The 26,502-nt window shown below is 40.1% G+C and overlaps 1 protein-coding gene across 8 annotated transcripts in view; it reads right to left on the bottom strand.

Moving 5' to 3' along the window:
- MAST4 (microtubule associated serine/threonine kinase family member 4) overlaps positions 1-26,502 on the bottom strand; it is a 618,443-nt gene that overhangs the window by 285,088 nt on the left and 306,853 nt on the right. For all 8 annotated transcript variants that reach the window (XM_059878864.1, XM_024981445.2, XM_024981444.2 and 5 more), the window contains one exon: positions 14,039-14,070. In XM_059878864.1, the coding sequence (XP_059734847.1) occupies positions 14,039-14,070 (32 nt within the window). The remainder of the gene's footprint in view (positions 1-14,038; positions 14,071-26,502) is intronic.

The raw sequence follows: 26,502 nt of genomic DNA on the forward strand, positions 1-26,502 counted from the left end.
AAAAAAAGGACCAGTACGTAAGGACACAGGCACAGTGATATTTATTGCAGCATTGTTTGTTGTGGGGCACAGGAAGAGGGGAGAGTGGAAATAACACTAATGTCCATTCGTGAGGAAATGGTTAAATGAAATGTTGGAATATCCATAAGATAGAATATTATGTATTATTCAAAAGAATGGGATAAAGCTGTAGAGTGTGACTTGCTAAGGTGAGAGAAGCAAGTGAAAAGCTGTAATTCCATTATGACAGTAGCAGCAGACACAACACAACGACGAGCATGCGGCACTCCCACGTATGGAAGGACACACACCAGACCAACAAGGGCCGCCCAGGGTTAGGACTGGAGACAAGGACTGAGCGGAATGGGGATTATTTCCTTCCTCCTAGTGCATCTGTGCTGTTTCACTAGTTACTATGAGCCATATGTTTGCTCTAGAACTTTCAAAAATATATTAAAGAAAAAAATATTAACTTTTTAGTGGTAGTAGAGCAGAAGTATTTCCAGACATTCACCTGCAGTAAAATAGCGGCAATTCAACAAATATTCCCTTCTCTGCTTGTGCCGGTCACTGCAGTGTTCATTTCTGATTGCTTGCCCAATATCCACTCCGTCTGTCTCCCATAAGGGTATCAGCCATGTGATTTGGATGGAGTTGACTCCACTCTATTTGAAGGGACTCCTGAGTAGTCTTAGCCAGTTTAGCCCACCAAAAATACAATTTGGAGCCACTAATACAATTTTAACTTTTCTAGTTGTCACATTAAAAACAAATTTAAAAGAAACAAATGAAAGCAATTTTAATAATGGTTTTGTGTTCTAACCAAATATACCCCAAAATATTACCATTTCACCATGCAATTAGTACACAAATTATTAAATATTTCACATTTTTTTCCCGTCTCAATTTGGACTAGTTACATTTCAAGAGCTCAACAGCCACATGTGGCCAGTGGTTACCATACCGAACAGTCTAAGCTAATGAGGGTAATGCTATAAATATTGTCATATTCAAGGATGGATACATAATTTAAGATGGCCCAGTCAAAGAGAAACCCATAATGGCAGGAGAAGAAAAATCCATTCCCGGTGAGGACAGATAAGAAAAAACAAACTGTGAAAACTGTTGGCAGTCATCTATGAGCTAGGAAGGAAGCATGCCCTGGGATGAAGGAGAAACTGGGTCCCTGGGGCAACACTGAAACTCTTGGTTAACCCTTGCCGGAAGCCAGGACTTTTTAGTTACATTAGCTGGTAAATTTCCTTTATTTTTTTCAGCCATTTTCAGTTAGGTTTTCTTCTATTACTTGCAATAAAAAATATCCCAACTGATAAATTCATCTGTGGACAATGCCATGTCTAAACAAATACTTTCTTCTTAAGTGAATTAACTCAAATGTTCAACATTCCTTCCCTCGTAGTTAAGGCATGCTTTTGTTAAACTATCCTTATTTGATAACACTTTCAGACATCTTCCGAAAACACTCCCAAAAAACATTTCCAGAGACTGATTTCTGAGCAAGCAGGGTAACTGCACGGTCACCGCACAAGACAGTATTTCTCCTCAAGACAATATAGACAGTAGGCATCAGAGCAATCAGTCGCTCCATTCTCACTTCACCCTCTTTCCTGGCCCTTCCTCTCTGGACCAGTGGTCCCCACCTCTAGCTCTAGGAACATATTGGGTTGACAAGTCTTTCTTGAGGGGGCTGTTTTCCCATACACTGCAGAATGTTTAGCAACAACACTGTCCTCTCTATACCCATAAATGAGAGGAGAAATCCACCTCCCAGTAACTACGACAGTCAAAAATCTCTCTAGACACTGTCACATGTCCCCAAGGGGACAATATCGCCTCTGGTTGAGAGCCACTCTTCTAGACCAATAGTTAGTTCAAATGTACAGCTGACCTTCGTTGCTTTATGACAAATGCCTCCCCTCTCTAAGTGTTTTCTGAATCACAATCTTTACAGGCCCGTGGCCCTCTCCTAGACCAGACATGAGCGTGTAAACCTTGTCTGGTCATGCTCTTCCTCCTCTATTCTCTGCCTGGGCTGGGCTTGAGCTCTCCACTGCAGGTCTTCTTTCCAGAAGAAATGCACCTAGTACTCTCTGACTTCAGCTCAAAACCATTACCTGAGCTGCTCCCTGAACCACCCACCCACCCATTTCTCTTGGGCTTCTCTGAGGGGATGTTTGTTTATCTGTGGTCACTTATTCCACAACTCAGTCTACCACAGCTGGGTTACCCATCTCCTCCATCAGTATATCATGGGTGACAATTCCATCCCAGTCTCTCCACACGGCATTGACTGACACACTATTCTCCCTAATCTATCCTTAAGACTTATAACCACTGGGAATTTTTTCATAGCTTCTCAAATTGCTCTAAATATTTAATGTATTCCAATAAAAATCTCAGCTGGCTTTTGGGGGCAGAAAATGATGAGCTGATTCCAAAACTAAAGAATTTAGAATGGTCCAAACAATTTTGAAAAAAAAAAAAAAAAGAATATAGCTGGATGATTAACACTATCTGATATCTGAACTTACTATAAATCTACAATAATCCAATCAGTGGAGACACTGATATAAGACAAACAAGACATGAAACAGAAAAGAAAGTCTGTAGATAGACACCCATATATGGCCAACCAATTTTCAGCCAAACTACAAAGAAATTCAGTGGAGAGGGGACAGAGAATGGTCTGTTTAGCAAATGGTGCTGGAACAGTTAGATATCTGTATGCAAGAACTTAAAACTTCAATCCATACTTCACCCATACACAAAAATTATCTCAAAATGGATCATAGACATAAACATCTAAAATTTTAAATCTGAAATTATAAATTTTATGGAAAAAGAAGAGAAAACTTTTGTGACCCTGAAACAGGGAAAGATGGCTTAGATGCAATGCCAACACCATAACCACTTAAAGAACAAACTGATAAATCTGACTTCATGAAAACTAAAAAATTTTGCTCTTTAATAGATGCTGTAAAGCAACTGAAACCATAAGCCAGGAGAAAATCTACCAATCCTGTATGGCAGCTTTATTTATAATGGCCCCAAACTATTTGTGACCCAAATGTCTATCAGCAAGTGGATGGATAATCAAACTATGCTGTGCCCACCAATAGGATATTACCTAGAAATAAAAAGCAATGAGCTATTAACGTACACTGCAAAAGAACTGAATCTCCAAATAATTACACTGAGTGAAAGAAACCAGACAAAAAAGAGTAAAAACAGTATTGTCCCATTTATTTAAAATTTTAGGAAATGCAAACAAATTTTTAGGAATGGAAAATATTAGTAACTGTCTGATTAGGCATGTTGGGGAAGGGGGAGGGAGCAATTACAAACCTGTAAGAGGAAACTTCTGGAGGAAATGGATATTTCATTACCTTGACTATGGAGCTGGTTTCACAGGAGTGTCTGTATATATGTATGCATGTCAATTTATGAGATTGTGTACTCTAAGTATAATTTATGGTATGTCAATTATGGGTCGATGAACCTTTGTTTTTAAGGGGAGAGGGAAGCACTGTTAGCTGTTAGGGAAATATTAACCCACAATTATGGGTCAATGAAGCTTTTTTTTTTAAGGGGAGGTGGAAGCATGCTACATGTGGTGAGCATGTAGGGTTATGCTGCTCTTGTTGCTTAGTCACTAAGTCATGTCTGACTCTCTTGTAACCGCATGGACTGTAGCCCGCCGGCCTCATTCTGTCCAGGGGATTTCTCAGGCAAGTATACTGGAGTGGGTTGCCACTTCCTTCTCCAGGGCATCTTCCTGATCCAGGGATCAAACCCATGTCTCTTCCTTGGCCATGGATTCTTCACCACTGAGCGACCAGGGAAGCCAGGGAAGCCTAAAGTGGTTCATGCTACATCGGATTTCATGGCAGGAAGTGGTTTTGTCTCATTGTGCTGTTTTAAATTCTGCTGTGGTTTAATAAAATTAGAATTTATAATTCCTGGTACTTAACATAAAACAGCGGAGGTGATGTTAAACAGTAAATAAAAGGTTCATGGATGAAAAGAAACTACACAGAGCCTTGAGGAATAACAGTCTAAACTATGTTTGTTTTAATTCTCCTTTTAAGGATTTTCCCAGATCACCACCATCATCACCACCCCCTACTATGGTCTTAAGGATGTGGTCTAACCAACATTTTCCAGCAAAAAAAAAAAAAAAAAAAGTGGGATAGAGCTAAGCGACTTGAATTCTCAAAGATAAAAATTAAGTAACATACTTTTTGATGACAGTATTTTTCCCTGTGATTCTACCAGAATCAACTTCATTTACATACAAATTGGTAATACATTAGAATCTCACTAAAAAAACCACCAATGTTCCCCTAAGACATAAAACCATATACTGATCTATTAATTTCATTTCAGTATATGATGTCAAGTGCATTTTAAAAATATACTCCAGGGCTTCCAAAGGCTTCTTTAACCCACTAGGACTAGTCTTAGCATTTAATTTATCCTAGACCTAAAAAACTTTCTGCTTATTCTCCCAGATAATCTATTCTTGATTTGTTGAGATACTAAACACTATGCTTTACAACCTGAAATATCAAACCCCTGGTGACCTCACTCCTGTGCCCTGCACAGAGCAAATCCTCTCAGCAGGAGGCCGAGTGGCGCCCAGGAGAGCAGACCACGCCCTTCCCTAGACCTGACGTCAGCCCTGGGGACGGTCCACACTGACCTTGCAGAACATCTGTCCCACAGCAGCAACACAAGGATTCAGAGGGTGCCATGAAAATGCCCTCCTCAGTTTTTGAAAAACACAAATAAACGCTAAAGACAACCTCTTCCTGAGTAAAAACACATATACCACCACCAATAACAGTAGAGTCAGCATTGGAAAATCAGGGTTTAGTAAGAGCTCAGCAATCAGGGCTAATGTCACCCCAAGGTTAATCTCACTGATCTGTAGGACACAGCAGAAATTAAAAATCATTTCTTCCCGCACAATAAAAAGCATAATGCCTAGGCCAGATTAATACTTTCTAATAGAGGAAGAACATTTTCACCTAAGCATCTACAAAATAGGCAAATATTTCTTGAAAGATTATAGTTCTAGGAAAGAGGCATTTAAAAATCCTTTCCTTCAATATATTAGGCCTATTTAAATTTATTATGATTAGAATTTTTATGCTTTAAAAAAAATCAAAATTTACCCTTCCAGACTAGGCACCCATTTCCACATGCCAATAAAATTTATAGAATACGCTTAATAAATCTTTCCTCTCATGCAATTGCATTTGCGGAACTCTCTGCATACAATTTCCTTATGGTAGGAATCAAAAGCTACCTGGGTGATGTCAGAAGTAAAGCAGAGCCCAGAAGGCCACTGGAAAGAGAGGTGTACAGGTCCTAGCATGTTCTGTGGACATGTCTTAGGTTCCAACACAGAAGCAGTCAGAACAGCAGAGGAAAATGCAGTGATTCTAAAGAGAAACTCTATAGGAGCAAATGGATATGACCAATGGTTCCCCACAGAGGGTCCGACTTACTACAGCAACGGAGTCAGGAGAACAATACAGAATTCAGCTGCCCCGTTCACACAGCTTCCTGGATGATGGAGCTTTGGGAACGGCCACAGCCCACCAGTGTCGTATCACTAGTCCCACCACTGCTGTGCTGCTGCTGCTGAGTCGCTTCAGTCATGTCCGACTCTGTGCGACCCCACAGACGGCAGCCCACCAGGCTCCCCCGTCCATGGGATTCTCCAGGCAAGAGTACTGGAGTGGGGTGCCATCGCCTTCTCCGGTCCCATCACTAGTCTGAGTTAACTCAGTATCCTGGTAGTGCTGGTATGTGACTTAACGTTTTCCTTTTGGTTGCAGTTTTAGGTGTAAACTCTTCTTTTTAATGGAGTATAACTGCTTTACCACTTTGTGTTAGGGTCTGCTGCACAACAAAGTGAATCAGCTATATGCACACATATTTAAGAAGAGTTTGAGGCTATACTTTAAAAAATCTTCAAAGAAACCATGACAAGCACAGTGAAGTCAAGTGTACTCGGTCAAAAATCTGCCTTTGATGTGACCCGCACTGTGGATGAAGATGGCTGTAATTCACATCTTTACAGAACAGAGTGCATCCACACCCTTGCTCATTCATCTCTTTCTAACTCAAATATTATTTCCCTAAAGAAGGAAAGGTTGCTTTCCAGTCCTGGGTGGGTGGGAACCCTAAATCCTGGCCATGGTCAAGAAGTAATCTCAACACACAAATCTCATGTCCTCTGAGTTGCTGGCTCCTCACTTATCAAACAATGGTATTTAAAAGCAGTTTTCTGTTAAGGTTTCTTCCAGCTTCAAAATCCTATGATTAAACTTTTCTGCATGTACATTTTAATATCCCATTTCATTTTCCTCAATATCTGTCTCAAAACACAGTTAGGAGAAGTAACCTGTATACCATGCTGAGAAGGAGGGGCAGGTGTCAAGTGAAGGATTATTCTAGAAATAGGCCACTCCCTGAGCACACGGAGTTCCCTCACAGTTTGATGCTACAGAGCCAGAACATGTGTGGGGACTGTCTCCTTCACACACCTAGAAATCTCCTGATATGAGGGGTTAACCATTGGAGGGAAACAAGGAAAAAAATCTACCCAAGAATACAGGGCCAGCTGCCGTTGACGGAAGTGTTGGTATACACTGTCACTCTCCAGAAAGTGCTACTCAAATGATCTGGCTGTAACAGAACTTCTTCAGTTTACTTGGCAGTCCTTTGCTTAACTCGACAGGACAGAAAGAAGTGATGGGAGGGCTGAGGAAGGTTTCATTCCTTTTATGTTTTATTTAACGAAACACAGAGCTTACTGCATGTCAGGTACTGTTATGAACATTTTACAAATACTTATTAATTTAATCCTCAAAACATTCCAGGATAGAATGCTATGCTATGCTAAGTCACGTCAGTCGTGTCCGACTCTGTGTGACCCCATAGATGGCAGCCCAACAGGCTCCCCATCCCTGGGATTCTCCAGGCAAGAACACTGGAGTGGGGTGCCATTTCCTTCTCCAATGCATGAAAGTGAAAAGTGAAAGTGAAGTCGCTCAGTTGTGTCCGACTCTTAGCGACCCCATGGACTGCAGCCCCCCAGGCTCCTCCGTCCATGGGATTTTCCAGGCAAGAGTACTGGAGTGGGGTGCCATTGCCTTCTCCGCCAGGATAGAATAGTATACATGATTTACAGATGAGGAAATAAAGACACAGAGAGTCGAAATAACCTTCTGCAAGTCATAGGCTGGTTAAATGGCAGAGGTAGAATTGAATCCAGGCAGTGTGGCTCTGAAATGCCTACTGAGTAACAGACCCAAGAAGGTGGCTTTTAGGAAGAGAGCACAGTGAGCCATCTTCCGTAAGGCTTGCTGAAAAGTAATGTGAAGTGGAAGTCATTCAGTCGTATCTGACTCTTTGCAACCCCATGGACTATATAGTCCATGGAATGCTCCAGGCCAGAATACTGGAGTGGGTAGTCTTTCCCTTCTCCAGGGGATCTTCCCAATCCAGGCATCGAACCTAGGTCTCCTGTACTGCAGGAGAATTCTTTACCAGCTGAGCCATAAGGGAAGCCCATGCTGAAAAGAAATGTTCCCCCCAAAAGTCTCCAAATTCCAGCCTGATTCAGACTTGCTAAAAAATCATCCTAGTAAATTTGAAAGAGAACTCACCCTCATGCCTTTGGACGTCCAGAAGCTCACTCTGCATGCCGTGTACCCTGCAGCTCTCCTAAGAACAGCAGTTCTCAGCCAAGGGTGGCATTTTAGATTGACCCAGAGAATGGGCTGAAAGGTCACAAGGCCCCCACTCTCCCTTTCTCAGCACCCAACACACATACACACAGGTTTTGATATGCACCCCCAAGTGTGTTTAGAAATGTGCACATGTATTTTGATAAACCTCCCTAGGTGACCCAACTCTCCCTCCCCTGGAGCAAAGCTAAGGTTCTCCTAATAATTTTGCAAAGGTGGGAAGATCAATCTTGCATTGTTTCTATCTCCCAAGTCTCCTCCCCCAACCCTCTCACAGAAGATAAACGCAGGCGTGATAGGGGATGCTGCAAATACATACCAAATACCAAACTGGCTATTCGATGAATACATAAATGCAATTGACATTCTTTCACAGTCTGAAATCCTCTCTTTACTCTCAGGATATATTACACCATTCTCTTTTTATATAAACATGCCACTTTAAATGCTAATTCAGATGCAACACTCAATTTTTTCTTCATTTTGTTTCTTGGTTTCTAACATTCAAAATGACACTGGACTTCCAATCAGCTTCAACAATAGTTATTTTGAATTTTTGCTTCCATATTTGTGGGAGTGGGAGGGAAGAAAGTACTAAGAGGAAAACTAAATTCATTTTAAAACTTATCCAAATACTGTTTACATGCCCTTTATTTTGCTTGAATTAAGCCCTTTTCCTCTCTTTCAGAAAAATCTTGCCTTCACCTTGCTGAAAATCTCATAAATCTAATTCAACTCAGTTGTAAAACCAGGGTGATTCCCTCTCCTTGCATTCTAGAAACAATCTCATTTTACTCAAATTACTTTTCCTAACAGCTCGTCAAGGCAGTATGTTCTGGATGAAATACAATTGGCCTGAATATAAGTCTTCTTTTTAAAAAATACAGAGACCTACATATGCCAATGACATCAACCTGAGTCTATCCAATTATATAGAAGGCCACTTCCTTTCTTGTATCAAAATAAGGAATTTCAATCTGAGAAATAAAGCAAGTTCCCTAAATATGAACCTTTAATTTGTGAACTTTCAAAAATGTGAAAGTGCCCCTGTGTGCCAGCTATTGTACTACTGTACTTTTCAAGGTAGTGAAATTAAAAATGTAGTCTTTATTGTTTTGTGTTTATTTTTTCATGTATTATTTGTGTGAAAACTATTATAAACCTATTACAGTGTGGTACTATATAGCCATCACTTCATGGGAAATAGATGGGAAACAGTGGAAACAGTGTCAGACTTTATTTTTTGGGGCTCCAAAATCACTGCAGATGGTGACTGCAGCCATGAAATTAAAAGACGCTTATTCCTTGGAAGGAAACTTATGACCAACCTAGATAGCATATTCAAAAGCAGAGACATTACTTTCCCAACAAAGGTCCGTCTAGTCAAGGCTATGGTTTTTCCAGTGGTCATGTAAGGATGTGAGAGTTGGACTGTGAAGAAAGCTGAGCGCTGAAGAATTGATGCTTTTGAACTGTGGTGTTGGAGAAGATTCTTGAGAGTCCCTTGGACTGCAAGGAGATCCAACCAGTCCATTCTGAAGGAGATCAGTCCTGGGTGTTCTTTGGAAGGACTGATGCTAAAGCTGAAACTCCAATACTTTGGCCACCTCATGTTAAGAGTTGACTCACTGGAGAAGACCCTGATGCTGGGAGGGATTGTGGGCAGGAGGAGAAGGGGACAACAGAGGATGAGATGGTTGGATGGCATCACCAACTCAATGGACATGAGTCTGAGTGAACTCCGGGAGTTGGTGATGGACAGGGAGGCCTGGCGTGCTGCAATTCATGGCGTCGCAAAGAGTCTGACACAATTGAGCGACTGAACTGAACTGAACTATATAGCCAATTGTGTTAGTTGGGTACCTAGGCTAACTTGGTTGGACTTAGGAACAAACTGGACTTACGGACATGCTCTCAGACTAGAATTCATTCATACGTAGTGGACCTACTGTGTCCTAATCCAGTGCACCCAGTTCAACCTATCTACTGTGAGACAAGCTGTCTTCTAAGTCCAGTAGGCCCAGCTCCACCCAGAAGCTTCCAATAACTTTCAGGATCTTTTGCCTCTGTTGTCCTAATCTTTCTAATAACACACCCTCTCTGCTGCTCACCCTGGTCTTCTATCTAATACCTAAACATCCTTTCTTGCCCCTGCCCAAGAGATACAACATGGGAAAGACGTGAAATAAGCTTATCACCTTTTTCATGTACTTTTTAACATGTTGCAAAATGGTTCTTGACAGCACTTTCCCTATCTAGTTTTGTCCCTTGTCAGTCCACCAGAAGCACCCCATTAATGACTCAGCTTCTGCTGTGCTAAACGCAGCTCAGAGACACCCTGCCCAAAGGTATGTACATTTCAGTGAGACCCCGCCAGAGAAAAAACACCTTTAAGATCCAACTGAATGAATTTCAGTTCTTTCAGATCCAACGGGATGGATGTCTGGCATTATGATAAGTGTGTTTAAGATGCTTCTTTGTGTACAGGAAAATGAATTTCCTAGCAGACCTGAAACTATGTTATGCCAGCAGCACCTTGCCCTATTTATTCCATGACCAATCCTACTAGACTTCAACCATCTCAGAATAACAATGAAAGGAAAGGAGGAATGGAGAAGGGACAAAACTCTATGGAGCGAACAGTGTTGTCGCTAGATCAAGAAATTAAAACTAAGCCAAGAAGACACTTAAGTTGCTTTCAGCAATTTAAATACTCCCAGAAATTCCTCAGCATGCAGGAAGCACTTTTCCAGGTCTTGTGTGCACAAGAGGAGCTGCTTTCTGCTTTGAGTTTCTACTGCTAGATGTGTGGGGCCAAAAGAACATAAAGCCAACACTAACTCACCAAGTGTTAGCTGCTGTTTCAACTAAAATAAAGCGGTAACTACAGAGAGCCTGCTCCTCTCTCCAGGGAATTCCATGAAAAAAAGAAGCAGCCCTTTATCCTGTAGGGCTATTTATTTGATCAATTAACAAAACATGATGGGGTCCTTTACAATTAAAGGGGACCGTGGTTTTGCTCTGAACCATCCATCAGCTCACACCTTGGGCTTTTACCCTTTTCCCACTCTCCCTGTCTGAAAACAAACAACACAGAGAGAGTTTTATCACTCAGCATTGTCGTTTTAGGACTCATGTTCAAAAGACTAGTTAAGGGACCCACCAGACCTTTTATTAACCTTTTAATAAATATGGACAGTTTAGGTTCGCTGTTATTGGAAATTTTACAACTTAAATGGTATTAACATCTTGAATCTGGAATTTGCTCTAGTTTAGTCATCCTATTGGGTATATAGTATTTCATTGCATGACTACCTCATGATAGGACATATAGCTTTTGACAACTAGCTAAGAGGAAGGGGAGCAGAGAGTATGGCAACTTCTGTTCCAAGGACAAAGAGAAGGAATGATCTAGAAGAATCTGGGAAAATGGCTAGTCTTTGTAAGAAGAAGGCAACTAGCTAAGATCTACCCTACAGGGAGTCAGAATAGAGATGGGATTTGGGGTCTTGAAGTCAGTAAAGGGCTGGAAGAACTTCTGGAAAACTGATCTGGGGTCACTTGGTTATTAAGTAATATCAGGTCTAGAAACAATTTCCCTTAACCTCTCTTTCCGATGACATTTGCACTGTTAAAAACAGAGAAGTCACAATCATTGTCTTCACAATCTTTTAAAACACATGAGAAACACAGACCTCAAGTTAGTCCTGGAGAAAATGATCGTGAATTACACATTATTGGCAATCTGTATTCCTTTTTTTCTAGACAGAATATAGTTTGCTTTTTTGTCCTTTTCAATTAGTAATTTTAAAAAAGCCTACTTTTATGTTCTTTTATTTGTAAAAGCTTTAACTTTTATATAATATATATGCATTATAGCACATGTATGTTTTGATCACTTGATTCCAGACAAGCAATATCTATAAGCTTACTTAAAACAATACTAAGCTTTTAAAAATCTGATATATCTATATGTCTGAATGATGAAAATGCATTTAAAAAATATTATCCTCCCATGCACACAAATTAGAAGTTGCAGATGTAACAAAACCAGAGGCCTTCTTTCAAAAGACAGCTTTTCTGAAGGTACATGCCCTCTGAAAAGTTCAGTCACATGCCCAGGTACCACAGACAACATGGAATACACCCCATTGGATAGGTGCTCGTTGTTGACACAGACAGACAACAGAGGAGCAGGATGAAATCGTCAATCTTTCTGGGAGAAGTAATAAAAGACTTGAAAGCATTTGTGCAGTAAATTGCACAGTAAATAAACTGAGGAAGTGTTAACAGGTTTAATGATCAGGTACCATGATGTGGGCGAGCACCAATACCTAAGAAAAACTCACACATGCTTGTCTTCATCAGATTTGTACTGAAAACTCAGAGTGGCATTACATCCCAGAACACAGATGTCATAAGTCATTAATTCTTTGAGGAATACTTGTATTTAATAGAAAATTTAAAAATAGAATGTTTATTTCTTATTTGCTTTACTTGCAACTGTTAATTTTTTCAAAGTTCACTAAAAAAATGGTAGATTTATGTTGATATATATATATGATGCTTTATTCATATAATTTGATCAATAGATTAGCTGATTTTTATTAGGAGGGGATTTTTAATTGACTTATATATAATTTTATTTTTCTCTTACTAAGTATTCAAAGCATATAATCCAAACAAACTAATGCCATCATTCTTTTTTTTTTTCTGTTAAAGATTCCGTTCTCTCAAGTAAAGAAATTTAAATATTTTCCTATGTATTCCTCCCACCAACTGATGGCTATCAGCTAATATAATCAGATTTGAGATTTATAGAAGTGCAAAAGGAGATATGGCCTTCCAATAAGTATGAAGATTCTACTTTGTTAATTAACATTATAATCATAATAATTTACAATAGAAAAAAGTACCACCTTTTTAAAGGCTAAAATGAAGATTTGACTAGATTTCTAAACTTTTTAAATAAAATATAAAAGACAACCCTAAGATACTTTAAGGATTAAAAAAATTATGAGAGAAAGAGATTTTTATCTATAAATATATTTTATGTAGATATTTCTATTTTTCTTGTTCCTTATTTCTCATCATGATGGAAAATATCAGAAAGTTTGAACTTCTACCAGTCTAGGCAGAAAAGTCCTAATCATTATGCAGAAGAATGGAGGTTTTTGATTCTAAGGGCATTTTCCATGATAAACTATTAGGCCATCAACCTGTAGCGTACAGAGATATAAGCTGGGAGCCAGTGAAAATTTATTCAGGCATATTCTCCAAGAATAATGATCCAATATCCTCCCGGCAACTAAAAAAACAGAGATCAAAATGGATAGTATTGAAATGTTCCTGGCTGATGAAGTTTTGGTTCCCAGATGCAAAGACTGAAATTTTCAAAACGTAGTCAAAAGAATGAATTCTTTCAACAGTCACTACATATGTTTCTAATTCTCCAAGTTGGGATTTGCATGAACTTATCTTAAATGTTATACTTATTTTTTTTAAAAGGACATTGCCCCATCCACTAAATTCAACAAATCAGACATCAAATCCAAATATTTCTAGACCAGCCCTTACACAGTACTAGTTGAGAGTAAATTGACGTTAGTGCATTATTAAAGGCAATTAATTTTATTCCACAACTTGATAATGAAAAAAAACTACGATTTGTGCAAATATACTATTAGCCTTAAAAAGAAAAGCCACAATAAAGAAATCAAGTCATTGTTCACAAATTTGTTATTTTAATATAAGAGCAATACATGAATCAACTCCGTAAGGTCTAGATCTAGTGGAAAGGTTAGCGGATGCAAAGTCTTCATCAATTCAGAGGCAAAGGTGTATCATTTACTCTGCAAAAATTCATAGTATAAAGAAAAATCATGGATTTCTAGATCATGTAGAAAAGCACTTTCAATTCTTTAGTCAGATCAATTTAAACTATCTGCAGACCAAATAATGTATTTGATTACATAATAGAATTTTTAAATTCAAGATTACCCCAGGAATAATGGGATATTTTGGCTAACAGTATGCATGAGGAACAAACCCTGGAAATTTTCTTCAAGTTATTTTGAAATCATTAATTCTGACATTTATAAATAAGTGCAAAGCTTTGTCTTTTCTTAATTCAGTTGATTATCATTAATCTTTTGATTGCCACTGAAAATCTAACAAGTCAGAAAATAATGACATTACACACTTTATCCCAAAATACGAATGAATCAATAAGGAAACTAAATTATTCTACTTACAGACTTCCTCTTCTGGGAAGACTCAGCTCCTTCTGCAAAAGAAAAAACAAAACATGTTTATGAGATGCTTCCTTAACCTTGGACTACTAGGAACCAAACAGGTAACATAAAATGTATCTTCCTTGTTATGCTTGATTTGGCACTTTCTATACTGAAAAGATTTTAGTGCAATTATTTTATACTGAATCCCATCTTACATTGTCCCTTTTATACACTGTGTTTAAGGTTCAAACACAGATTACCTAAATTCCAGAGCAGAAAAGACATCAATCCTTCCAAAGCCATGACAGGCAAATACTGAGTACGTGACACTATAATTGAGGGTAAGGGAAATCTGAGCAAACAAAGAACTTAACCAAAAAGGAAATAGAAGGAGGAGGGGAAATTCTGCAGGATTATAATTAAGTTAAAAGTGAAATGAAAAGGGAGTTAAATCAGACTATTTGCCCCCAACAGAAATAAACTCACGCAAAACGTTGTGTCTACCCAAGATCATAATTTTAAAAAGAAACACAGCAAAACGTTTCCTTCTGGTGTTATTTCTTAAAGAAAATGTGATTTATGATTTAGGGTATTTTTTAAAGTAGGTTAATGAACCTCTCAAAAGGTAGGCAGACAGCAACAACAATTAATAGATTGCTTTATAGTTTCAAAGGATGCTCTCACACTTATCTCAAATTAAGATCATTATCTACCTTTCTATGGAGTGTCTATGGGAAAACAAAACAAAACCACCCAGCAAACAAGCCAAACAAATCAATAAAAAGGGATACAGAAATACTTCCACCCACTGATGGAGCTTTCAGAAGCCTGGGCATTCGAGAATGATTACTTGATGACGATAACTAAAGAATAGGAAGCAATGAGTCATCTGGCTGTTTTAACTCAAAATTTGAAAGGCTTGCCTAAATTTGGGCCTTCATTCCCATAATTATCATTTATTTTTTTGCCTGCCTGGAGTTCAAGCATCATTTTCTGAAAGGTGCTCCCCTTCAACTTCAAACTCACCTTTCCTGCTCCCTGTTCTTATTGGATCCTCAAATGTTTGTCATGGCCTGTGGCCTCCCATCTTACTTCTAAACCATGCAATTTACTTCGGCACAGCTTACCAAAAAATAAAACGGACTTGAGAGTAGCAGCCCAGAGGAGGATCCTGCCTTAAACAGAACTTAATCAAAGTTATTACTTTACTTTCTTATTAACGGGAAAATATATTTTGATATAGATTTATAATAATCAGATGATTAAATACAAGAAAAAAAAGAAAACAATTTTAGGGACAGAGTATTTTCTTCCTTTTCCTAATAGCTAACCATTTTCTTTTCAAGGGCTGCAGGGTTCAGTGGAGGAATGGTTTTTGTTGTTTTGAGTTTTTCTTTAATCCTTCATTAGCCCTAAGAAATTATAGTGTTTGCTGAACTTAGGCCCCTGTTTCCAAAACATAAATACACCTTTATTTGCTAAAGCCTCTAATGAGGAGAGATGCATCTCTGACCAAGACAGTTTTCTTTGGAAAACTGAAATGTAAATAGAACAACCAATGAATAATTTTCTATACGTGTGTCTTAGATTATGACAAACACTGAGAAATCTGTTTTGTATTTAGGTTAAAAAGAAAAAGAAAAAAGAACTCCCTAGAAGTAATCATTCACCAGAGAGTTTCTTTTAAAAAGAAATTACTGATCTGAAAAGGAATTCATACATATAACTGAATCCCTGTGCTGTACACCTGAAATTGACAGACTATGGCAAAGCAACCATGCTTCCATAAACAAAGAGAAAGAAATCCCTGGGACCTACTATACAACAAAGGCCTAGAGCTTAATTAAACAAATAAATACTTCTGTTTAGTAAGCTCATCTGACAGCAGCTTTAAAAGAAAAGGAGGGGTACCTGAGGTGTTATCATTAATAACAGAAAAGAAGTCAGATGTTTCAACATCTGAGGTAAACAGATCACTCAGAAGATAAGAGGGGAAGGGCCAAATAAATGATCCCCAAGTAGTTCAATCAATCATATTCCACCAAATGACCCAACCGAAAGCTGGCTGTTTTGCTCTGAGAAAAAAAAAAAAAACTGCTGAAATGGCAAGATAAGGGATACAAAGCCAACTCTGCTTTTAATCAGAAAGTCTTTCCAACAGCTCTAGAATTATGAGTTCTAAACAAGAAGAAAGGTCACAGTGGGAAAGCCCACACTGCTGCTCCCGGGATGGCAGCCGAGGTTGCAGGCAGAGAGGCCGGGGACATTTAATAGGCCACTGTCAACTGACCTGCAGGGTCCAGCTAAACAAGCTGAGGAGCTAATCCACCTGACGGCTTGAATGTCAGGCGCGGAACTGGAAACTCAATTTGGTAGCAAATTGGAATCAGATGTGACGGTAATAAAGTGAGAGAAACGAATGTGCTGTGGCCAAGACCTTGTGAACAATGGCTGCAAAAGCCTGCAAATACCAGGAAGACTGAGAAACTGCAGATGGAGCCAGGATGGGCTATGGCCCTGCCTCGTGGGACCACACGCTGATGAACCTGCACTGGTTGGATGCAAATGAGCAACATTAGGCACTTACTGCCCCAACCCCAGCGATACTGCGTGCGTGTCCTCATCGTATTCTTTTAATGTCAGGACAAGGTCACTAACACACACTTATATAATTAGGTAAGGCATATGGTATTGGGTTTCTCCAGTGGCTCAGACAGTAAATAATCTGCCTGCAATGCAGGAGACCCAGGTTGATCCCTGGGTTGGGAAGGTCCCCTCGGAGAAGGAAAGGGCAGCCCATTCCAGTGTTCTTGCCTGGAGAATTATGGTAGTAGTGCCATGCAAGTGTATGCACGTTCAGTCGTGTCTGACTCTTCACGACTCCATGGACTGCAGCCTACCAGGCTCCTCTGTCCATGGAATTTTTCAGGCATGAATACTGGAGTGGGTAGCCATTTCCTACTCCAGGGGATCTTCTAAGCCTAGGGATGGAAACTGCATCTCTTGCATCTCCTGCAGTGGCAGGCAGATTCTTTACCATTGTGCCACCTTTTAGTGCCAGTCATAAACCAAAGCTTGTGCTGAGTATACGTGGAACATGTGTTAAAAATGTAGCATAAGAACAGAGAAGGGAAGAGAGCAGAGAGAGGAAAAAAGGGCAAGAAACATCCATCTGAACTAAAAAGTGTGATTATTAATCATCATAGGTTAAAGAAATGCATATTTAGTATACTTAAGAATATTAGAATTCTAAAATTATTTTCAACGATGTTGATTTTTCAGTGACTTCTAATATTTTTAGAATCACTTTATATCATTATTTGCTTAATATTATGATCTTCTTTGCCTCCTTTTCTATAAATTCTAACTGGAAAAAATATTTTCAGTGTACATACACTAAAAATAAAGATGAAGAAAAGTTAATCTGCCTAAGTACTTTGGTTTTCATCTTGTGATCTCTTGGTAAGACTGAAGACACACAGGTTCCTCAAGTTCGTGAAGAGAATTTCTGTGAGTCCAGAAAGAGGTGATTCTTTTCCTTTTGGCCAACCTTGGCCTCAAACAGAGAAAATAACTTGTCTTATTCACAAAGACAACTGAGAAATAGCTGCAATGTTTAATATGTATGCAATATCCACAATGGCAACTTTAACAGTATATACTATTTCTGAAGTATTTACTAGCTCTTCATACACAAATAAAATAACGTGGTTATATCTGCCATGAAATCTTTGAACTATTCTTTTTAACTGATAGGCCACTTATGATTTAAAAAAGAAAGGAGATGTCCACAGATAGTGTTACAAATAAGATATCCCCTCCTTCAAGAGGTGGGGCTTAATTCTCTTCCCCTGGAAAGGGTCTGTACTTAGCACATGTGTGCTAAGTCGCTTCAGTCATGTCCAACTCTTTGTGACCCCACGGAATGTAGCCCTCCAGGCTCCTCTGTCCATGGGGATTCTCCAGGCAAAAATACTGGAGTGGGTTGCCGTGCCCTCCTCCAGGGGATCTTCCTGATCCAGGGATCGAACTAGTGTTAGTGTGTCTTACATCTCCTGCATTGGAAGGTGGGTTCTTTTACCACCACTAGCACCACCTAGGAAACCCCTGGACTTAGTGATTCCCTTCCAAAAAGAAAGGAGGGAAAAGGAAAAGCAGCAACTTCTCAGCGGATAAACCTGACCAACACCATCTGAACCAACCAACGCTAATGATACCAATGATAAGCACAGACATCACGTGCCCCTGATATGACGTGATGGGAAGGACTTCATCTCTGTGGCATTCTCTCCCCCACAGCCTTAGCTCCCGTTTCATTCTGGAAAAAAAGAAAAGAAACAAAACACCAGGGAAACCCAAACTTAGGGTCATTCTATAGAACATCTTCGAAACTGTCAGGGTTGTGAAAAACAAGGAACAACTGGGAAACTGTCACAGATCAGAGAAGACTAAGGATCAACAGTGACTACATGCAATGCTGGATCCTAGACTGGATTTTGACTCATTAAAAAGGACCTTAGTGGAAAACCTGGTGGTAGCCAAATAAAGTGTGTAGTTTAGTTAACAGTAATGTATAAATGTCAATTTCATAATTTTGACAAGTGTATTAAAGTTACATAAGATGTGAACACTAGTGGAAACTGGAGGAAGGGTATGCAAAAATTTGACTATCTTGCAACTTTTCTACAAATCTCAAATGATTCCAAAAGTTTTTAAAGTTCTCTAAAAGGAGGAGAGAGAAGTAGGGAGAAAGAAAAACTGTGTGTGTGTATGTGTGTATTTTAGAGCAGTGGTCCCTAACCTTTTTGGCACTAGCAACTGATTTTGTGGAAGATAATTTTTCCATGGACTGGGTGTCAGGGGGGATGGTTTTGGATAATTCAAGTGCATTTCATTTACTGTGCACTTGATTTCTAATCTAATGCTGCTGCTGATTTAACAGGAGGTACCAGTCTCTGGAAGTTAGGGACATCTAAGTTAGAGCATGGAATGTATGAACCAATAAATACCAAAATATTCTAAGCATACTATAAGGTCACAATTAGTCCAGTATTTTAGAAGGTTACAGAATAGTCTAAATGAGAGAAGATTGTGACTTGGACCATCAGTGAAGACGGTCAAGGTCAGGTTTGAGATACGTTTTCAGAGAAGTTACGAAAGAACTTGATGTGGAAGATGGAAGAGAAAGCCAGAAAGAGTCAGTTCTTGGCCTGATCAAGTGGAGTTTGAGGGAAGAATTTCAGTCTGGATATGTCACATTCAAGATGTCTGTGAGAATAACAAAGAGAAACTTCCAAACAGGTGGTCGGACAAATGAACCTGGGGTTCAGGAAAGAGATCAGGGCTGGAAATAGACTTTGAAATCATTAATGTATAAAACGGTATGTAAAACCATGGCCTGGAAGAGAGAGGAAAAGAGGACAGACAGAAAAAGGAGAAGCGGCACATGTAAGTATTCACACAGGGCTGCTTCAAATCTACAAATGGGGAGAAGTTTGCTATGTGGTTCAGTTCATTCAGTTCAGTCGCTCCGTCGTGTCCGACTCTTTGCGACCCCATGAATCGCAGCACGCCAGGCCTCCCTGTCCATCACCAACTCCCGGAGTTCACTCAGACTCACGTCCATCGAGTCGGTGATGCCATCCAGCCATCTCATCCTCTGTCATCCCCTTCTCCTCCTGCCCCCAGTCCCTCCCAGCATCAGGGTCTTTTCCAATGAGTCAACTCTTCGCATGAGGTAGTGAAGTGAAAGTGAAAGTGAAGTCGCCCAGTCATGTCTGACTCTTTGCGACCCCATGGACTGTAGCCTACCAGGCTTTTCAGTCCATGGGATTTTCCAGGCAAGAGTACTGGAGTGGGTTGCCGTTGCCTTCTCCAGCATGAGGTAGCAAAATGATGTGCTAAACTATGCAAACCCTCAAACCACACAAACCAAAAGAGGCTAGCAAGTGAAAATACTACAGGGTAGATGCCAGCTCTCACACAAGATAGCTTCACAGATAAGATCCAAAAATGGGAAGGAACTAGGAAATGAACCCCCAGAGAACATGACCACACCGCTGCTGCTCAAAGCTCAGCTCAGCTTCCCTCTGGGAAGGACCTTCGGCAGGTCCCAGCACCTTCCCTTAGCACTAGGGCAGGCACTCCCCATGAGTGTCCCATTCCTGGTGGGTGTCAGCATGATACACCGGGGCCCTGCCCTAACTGCCCAGGGGGCAGGAACAAGGAAACGCTGGCTCCCTTCCTGAGCACAGTAGGAGGTAGGGCCAGCTCCACCAGGCTTCACAACCCGGAGGTCCTCTGAAAGAAAGGGAAGAGGATTTGGAATTCGGTAACCCACCCTCCCCCCAAACCCTAACAGAAAAGCAAAATCCTGCAAACAAATAGAACCCTGATAGCCAGCACACACCACTTTCTCACTATTTCCCAGAAACCATTAGATTTAAAGTTCCCATACTCCTCCATATCATCATCCCTTAATTAGTCATCAGTGGCCTCACCCTGTCATCAAGGGTGACTCCGACTACTCTGCACTGACAAACCATTAATTTAGGGAGAGAGTTTAAAGAGCTAAGATGTGCGAGGCAGTGTATCAGGCACTGTTAGGGACACATAAGGAGAAAACAAAACAGATTTAAAAGCTACTTGGGGAAACACACATACCCAGGACAAGAGAGATATCACCAGGTGCAAGAGTATGCAGTATAATTTGAATGAGTAAATGGTAACAGGGGAGAGAAAATAAAAGGGGATGAGATAATTCAGCTCAAGCAGTGGTTCTGAATGCAGCCTGGCTACCCGTCAGTGTCACCCAGGGAGCTTTGACAAATATCGATGTCTGAACACCACCCTGGAGATGGAGAGAGAGTTGTTTGTATATGTTGTTTCATGAGGCTGGCACTTCTAAGTACCCTTAAAGGCACAATAGTTGGATTGTTTTTTTTTTAATGGAATACTACTTTTCTAGCTGTCATTATAGTAGTGAAGTTTGAGGGTTTTATTGTTATTTCCTTTCCAAGTGGGAAGCATGGTAGGGCAAGGAAGGGTGCCCCAGGTGGAACTCTTCCTACCCAGTGGGGTGCAAATTTAACTAGGGGTATAGGCTCAGCCAGGGATTGGCTCTTTTAAAGGAAGGTTTTCAGCCCCATTTTCCTGACCTCCATTTTTACTTGTGAAGGCAGAAACAGAGGACAGAAGAATACACACACCACACCACAGAACCAGATCTTACATGAAAGGTTGGTTCTGAAACTGAGTTATACTCAAAAGTGGCTCATGTTCAAACCACCCTTGAAAAATCCGGTGAATTGCCCATAAAGTACACAGCTCTCTGAATACAAACTGTAGAATAAAGCTGGGAAAGCAGCAGTAGAAAGCGACAGAGATGCCTGGACTTTTAAACCATCCAACCTGTAAACTACCACTGAAATCTCTCTCACAGTGAGAATGTGAGTTGGGTGGAGAATCTTAAAGGATTTCCCTTTCTTGCAGGTTTTATTTCATTCTATTTCTGTATCTATAACCATAATGCACTTTAACATATTTATTTGTGGCAGTAAAGTTCAACACAATAAACCATAAAAGTCACACTAAAATGCTTGCTTGGTTTTCGTGTAAATTTTACTTGATCACAACCACGCGCTCACTTTCTCTGGCAAAACACAAGTAGTTACTGCCTTCCTTTCTGAGTTAGCTTTTTCTGCCTTGAACTGAAATCAACCGTCATGGTCCTCAAGACTTGGCATTCACCTCCTATGCCTTTCCATATACGAGTTCCTCAGTCACAATATGGGTGTCTGGCTCTTTGGGTTTTGTAAGATTCTATAAAAAATGGAGTCTATGAATTTCCTAACAAATTCACGTGGCTGCTTGGTGCAACACTCCAGCCTTCCCATGAAGTGTCCAGAGACGAGCGATTGCCCAGGACTGCAAAGCCAGGAGATGGTGGACACAACATCTGAACCTGCATTATTCAGCCCCAATTTTTGTCTACATTCCAAGGGGAAAGTGCCAGAAAGCAGGTCAAAGTGGTGATGTGACAACAGGGAGGGGACTGGGGGTCTGAATGAGTACATAAGCAGAGAGGGTTGGCTTTAATAAAAAAATAAATAAAATGTTTTTTAAAAAGAGGGGAGCTTTTCCTTTTAAAAGGAAGAAAAGTATGGGTAAGAACAGATACCTTTTAAACAACAAAGGAAAGTGAAGCAATTTACTTAGAGTCCTGTAATTTCAGAAACAGAAGGCAAATCTTCTGCCAAAGGTGAAAACAAGGGACACATGCGGGGATTAAAGCGAGCAAACTGTTTTTTGGGTTTTTTAATCCATTGAACACTCTTTAGTAAAGGCTGATGAGGCAAGTGCTGAGGTTAAAGGACTTGGCTTGCTTTAGAATACAGTGTGGAAAAGCCTGGAGTAGAGTTTTTCTCAAAATACGCAGTAGTACCAAGGGACGGGGTGATCAGTTTTCTTTAAGGAGAGTCAAGATGGTTTCTTTCCCAGTGATGTTTCCCATCATTAATAAAAACAAAACTGGTGCACCACCAGGCTTAGCTCAGGTTAGGTTACACTGATGACAAAGTTCATCATTTGAGCCAAAGTAATTGCTTCAAAGATAGCACCTGATTCAATCTGGGAAAATAAGATGCCAAATCATGTGTGTTCTGGGCTCCTGGGAAAGAACTCCTTCCCTTTTCCAAGAAAGCTAGCAAGAAAGGAGGAGCGTTAATCCCAAAACACTAACAACAGCCGCAGGGTAGAAGGTGACAGAGAAGAAAGGTAGAAACTGGGTCTTGGGTGATTTCTTTGAATTAATGGATCCAGTCTTGCCTCTACCTGAATTTCTCAATTATGGGAGCCAATCAAGTCCCTTCCTTGTTTAAACCAGTTTAACTTGCTGTTTCTGCTCCTTGCAAATCAAATATTCCCAAGTGATGCAATACGTAAGCCTGGCCTTTCTTCAGAGGCATCTGGGAGTTGGTGAGGCAGCCTCAGGAATGGGTGAGGAAAGGGGCATTCCAGCAGAGGGAATGGATGCAGCAAAGCAGGGTGGGGTGAAACAGCATATAGCTCTTAGTAAACTTGGAAAGGCCAGAACAGAAGGTAGAAAGAAAAAAACAACAGGACACGAGTATGGAGGCAGGCACAGGGAAAGCCATAGGATTTTAGGAGAGACTGTCTTTATCCTATAGGCAATGAGGAATTCAGAGAACATTTTAAGTAGAATAAGATGGTTAAATTTACACGTCTAAAAGGATCACTCTGGTAACAGGGTGTAAATGAGTTATAAAGGAAAGTAACTCAGAGGCTTATTAATTTATCCAGGAAGCATAGCTCAGTGGCAAGACTAAGAAACAGACAGTGGGGGAAAGAGAGGAGGGGCAGATTCAAGAGAGAAATGTGTGTCTAGGATCTATGGGAGCTGAAAAGAAATGCTTAACTTCTGGGAAAGTTTAGAACATGTAGGAGCTAAGTCAGTAAAGAATCCACCTTCACTGTAGGAGATGTGGGTTTGATCTGTGGGTAGAAAAGATACCTTGGAGTAGGAAATGGCAACCCACGCCAGTATTCTTGCCTGGGAAATCCCATGCACAGAGAAGCCTGATGGGCTACAGTCCATGGGGCCTCAAAGAGTCAGATAGGTCTGGGCAACTAAACCACTACCAAGGGCGGGCACCATCCAGAGACGAAAGAAGAGGGCCGTTCAAAAGTTAAATCATGAAATCTGAATGTGGATGAGGGGATGCAAGACCATTTAATTTAGACCAGAGGGTCCCTGGTGGGAGAGAATGTGAGAGAGGTTTGCAAAGTAAAATTAGAGCAAAGGACAGGTCTTCAGTACTTTTTTTTTTCTAATTTTATTTTATTTTTAAACTTTATTAGTTAGCTACCAACAGTATTCTTCACAGAGCTAGAACAAATAATTTCACAATTTGTATGGAAATACAAAAAACCTCGAATAGCCAAAGCGATCTTGAGAAAGAAGAATGGAACTGGGGGAATCAACCTACCTGACTTCAGGCTCTACTACAAAGCCACAGTTATCAAGACAGTATGGTACTGGCACAAAGACAGAAATATTGATCAATGGAATAAAATAGAAAGCCCAGAGATAAATCCACACACATATGGACACCTTATCTTTGACAAAGGAGGCAAGAATATACAATGGATTAAAGACAATCTCTTTAACAAGTGGTGCTGGGAAATCTGGTCAACCACTTGTAAAAGAATGAAACTGGACCACTTTCTAACACCATACACAAAAATAAACTCAAAATGGATTAAAGATCTAAACGTAAGACCAGAAACTATAAAACTCCTAGAGGAGAACATAGGCAAAACACTCTCCGACATACATCACAGCAGGATCCTCTATGACCCACCTCCCAGAATATTGGAAATAAAAGCAAAAATAAACAAATGGGACCTAATTAACCTTAAAAGCTTCTGCACTTCAAAGGAAACTATTAGCAAGGTGAAAAGACAGCCTTCAGAATGGGAGAAAATAATAGCAAATGAAGCAACTGACAAACAACTAATCTCAAAAATATACAAGCAACTCCTACAGCTCAACTCCAGAAAAATAAACGACCCAATCAAAAAATGGGCCAAAGAACTAAATAGACATTTCTCCAAAGAAGACATACAGATGGCTAACAAACACATGAAAAGATGCTCAACATCACTCATTATCAGAGAAATGCAAATCAAAACCACTATAAGGTACCATTTCACACCAGTCAGAATGGCTGCGATCCAAAAGTCTACAAATAATAAATGCTGGAGAGGGTGTGGAGAAAAGGGAACCCTCTTACACTGTTGGTGGGAATGCAAACTAGTACAGCCACTATGGAGAACAGTGTGGAGATTCCTTAAAAAACTGGAAATAGAACTGCCTTACTTTTTGTTTTTTAATGTGGACCATTTTTTAAGTCTTTATTGAATTTGTCACAATATAGCTTCTGTATTATGCTTTGACTTTTTGGCCAAGAGGCATGAGGGATCTTAGTTTGAACCTGCACCCCCTGCATTGGAAGAAAAGCCTTAACCACTGGACTACAAAGGCAGTCCCCCAAGTCTTTCTTGCATGAAAGTTAAATATCATTAATCACAACCCCCTTTTCCACTGTAAAATTTTTTACACAATTGGTGGGAATTGTATTTCTTTACTAAGCCCACCTTTATCCATCTAGTCACAGTTCCTAATGTGGACTGCGTGGTTATGTACATTATCTTCTTTAATTTTCACTATTATTTTCATTTTGCAGAACTGAGGCACACAGCAGTAAGTAGTGACACAGGTCAGAGAGCTGGTAAATGGCTTAGCTTGTCTTTGAATCCACAGCAGTCTGAGTCCAGAACAGTTTTAATTACTTTTCATCACCAAGTAAGATTTGGTGTATTTGTACTAGCGACGCCGCCATCCCCTCCCGCCAGGGATAACACTTCCCCCACCCCCCGCACCCCCGCCCCAAGTAGGCTATATGGAGTTGCATTCAAACTTGATAACACAGTGGCAATTACTCTTAGAAAGGAGTATTACAACACAGTTTTGCAGCTCTTTCTAAGCAAATTTCACACTTAAAGTATTTTTATAGACTCTGGCTTTATTTGAAGTAAAGCTTTGCAAACACATTACTTTTAACACAGATCTTTTAAAATAGAAAAAGCGTAGCCAGTCAAATTATTGGTTAACCCCAAGTAAATGAGCAAATGAAACAAGCTTCCTTTCCAGCCAATTACTAGGGTTTTGATGCTTCCTAACATGTTACACCCTTGATATCAAAAAATCAAACTTGAGAATCTCACATTTATATACATACCTCCTTCCAATTCAGTATGATATAAGGTAAATCTGCCTCTTGAGTTTCCACATTTCTGCAAAGTTTCCTGAGTAGCAGGGAGGGATCGAACCCTAGTACACCTCCAGTTGACTGAGTGCTTACTATATACTGCTGCTGTTGCTGCTAAGTTGCTTCAGTTGTGTCCGACTCTGTGCGACCCCATAGATGGCAGCCCACCAGGCTCCCCCGTCCCTGGGATTCTCCAGGCAAGAACACTGGAGTGGGTTGCCATCTCCTTCTCCAATGCATGAAATTGAAAAGTGAAAGTAAAGTCGTTCAGTCGTGTCCAACTCCTAGCAACTCCATGGACTGCAGCCCACCAGGCTCCTCCGTCCATGGGATTTTCCAGGCAAGAGTACTGGAGTGGGGTGCCATCACCTTCTCCGTACTATATACTAAGTGAGGTGAATTTATTTCCTCAAGGTTAGGAGCTTTCAGCCCTCAGTCATACAGTATTTTCTGTGTTCATTTTCTTCTTAAAGAACAATATACTATCTCTTTCAAGCAAACGTGTACCATCTTTGAAATTAAAGAAATTTGTTTTGATCAAATCAGAGGAGCTACAGCCCTTTGCAACAAAAGAAGTAAAACAAGAAAACGGATATTAGATCAACCGAACTTTGTGTTAAACAGAAATTC

This window comes from Bos taurus, chromosome 20 (genome assembly GCF_002263795.3).
Source record: "Bos taurus isolate L1 Dominette 01449 registration number 42190680 breed Hereford chromosome 20, ARS-UCD2.0, whole genome shotgun sequence".
Lineage (NCBI taxonomy): Eukaryota > Metazoa > Chordata > Mammalia > Artiodactyla > Bovidae > Bos > Bos taurus.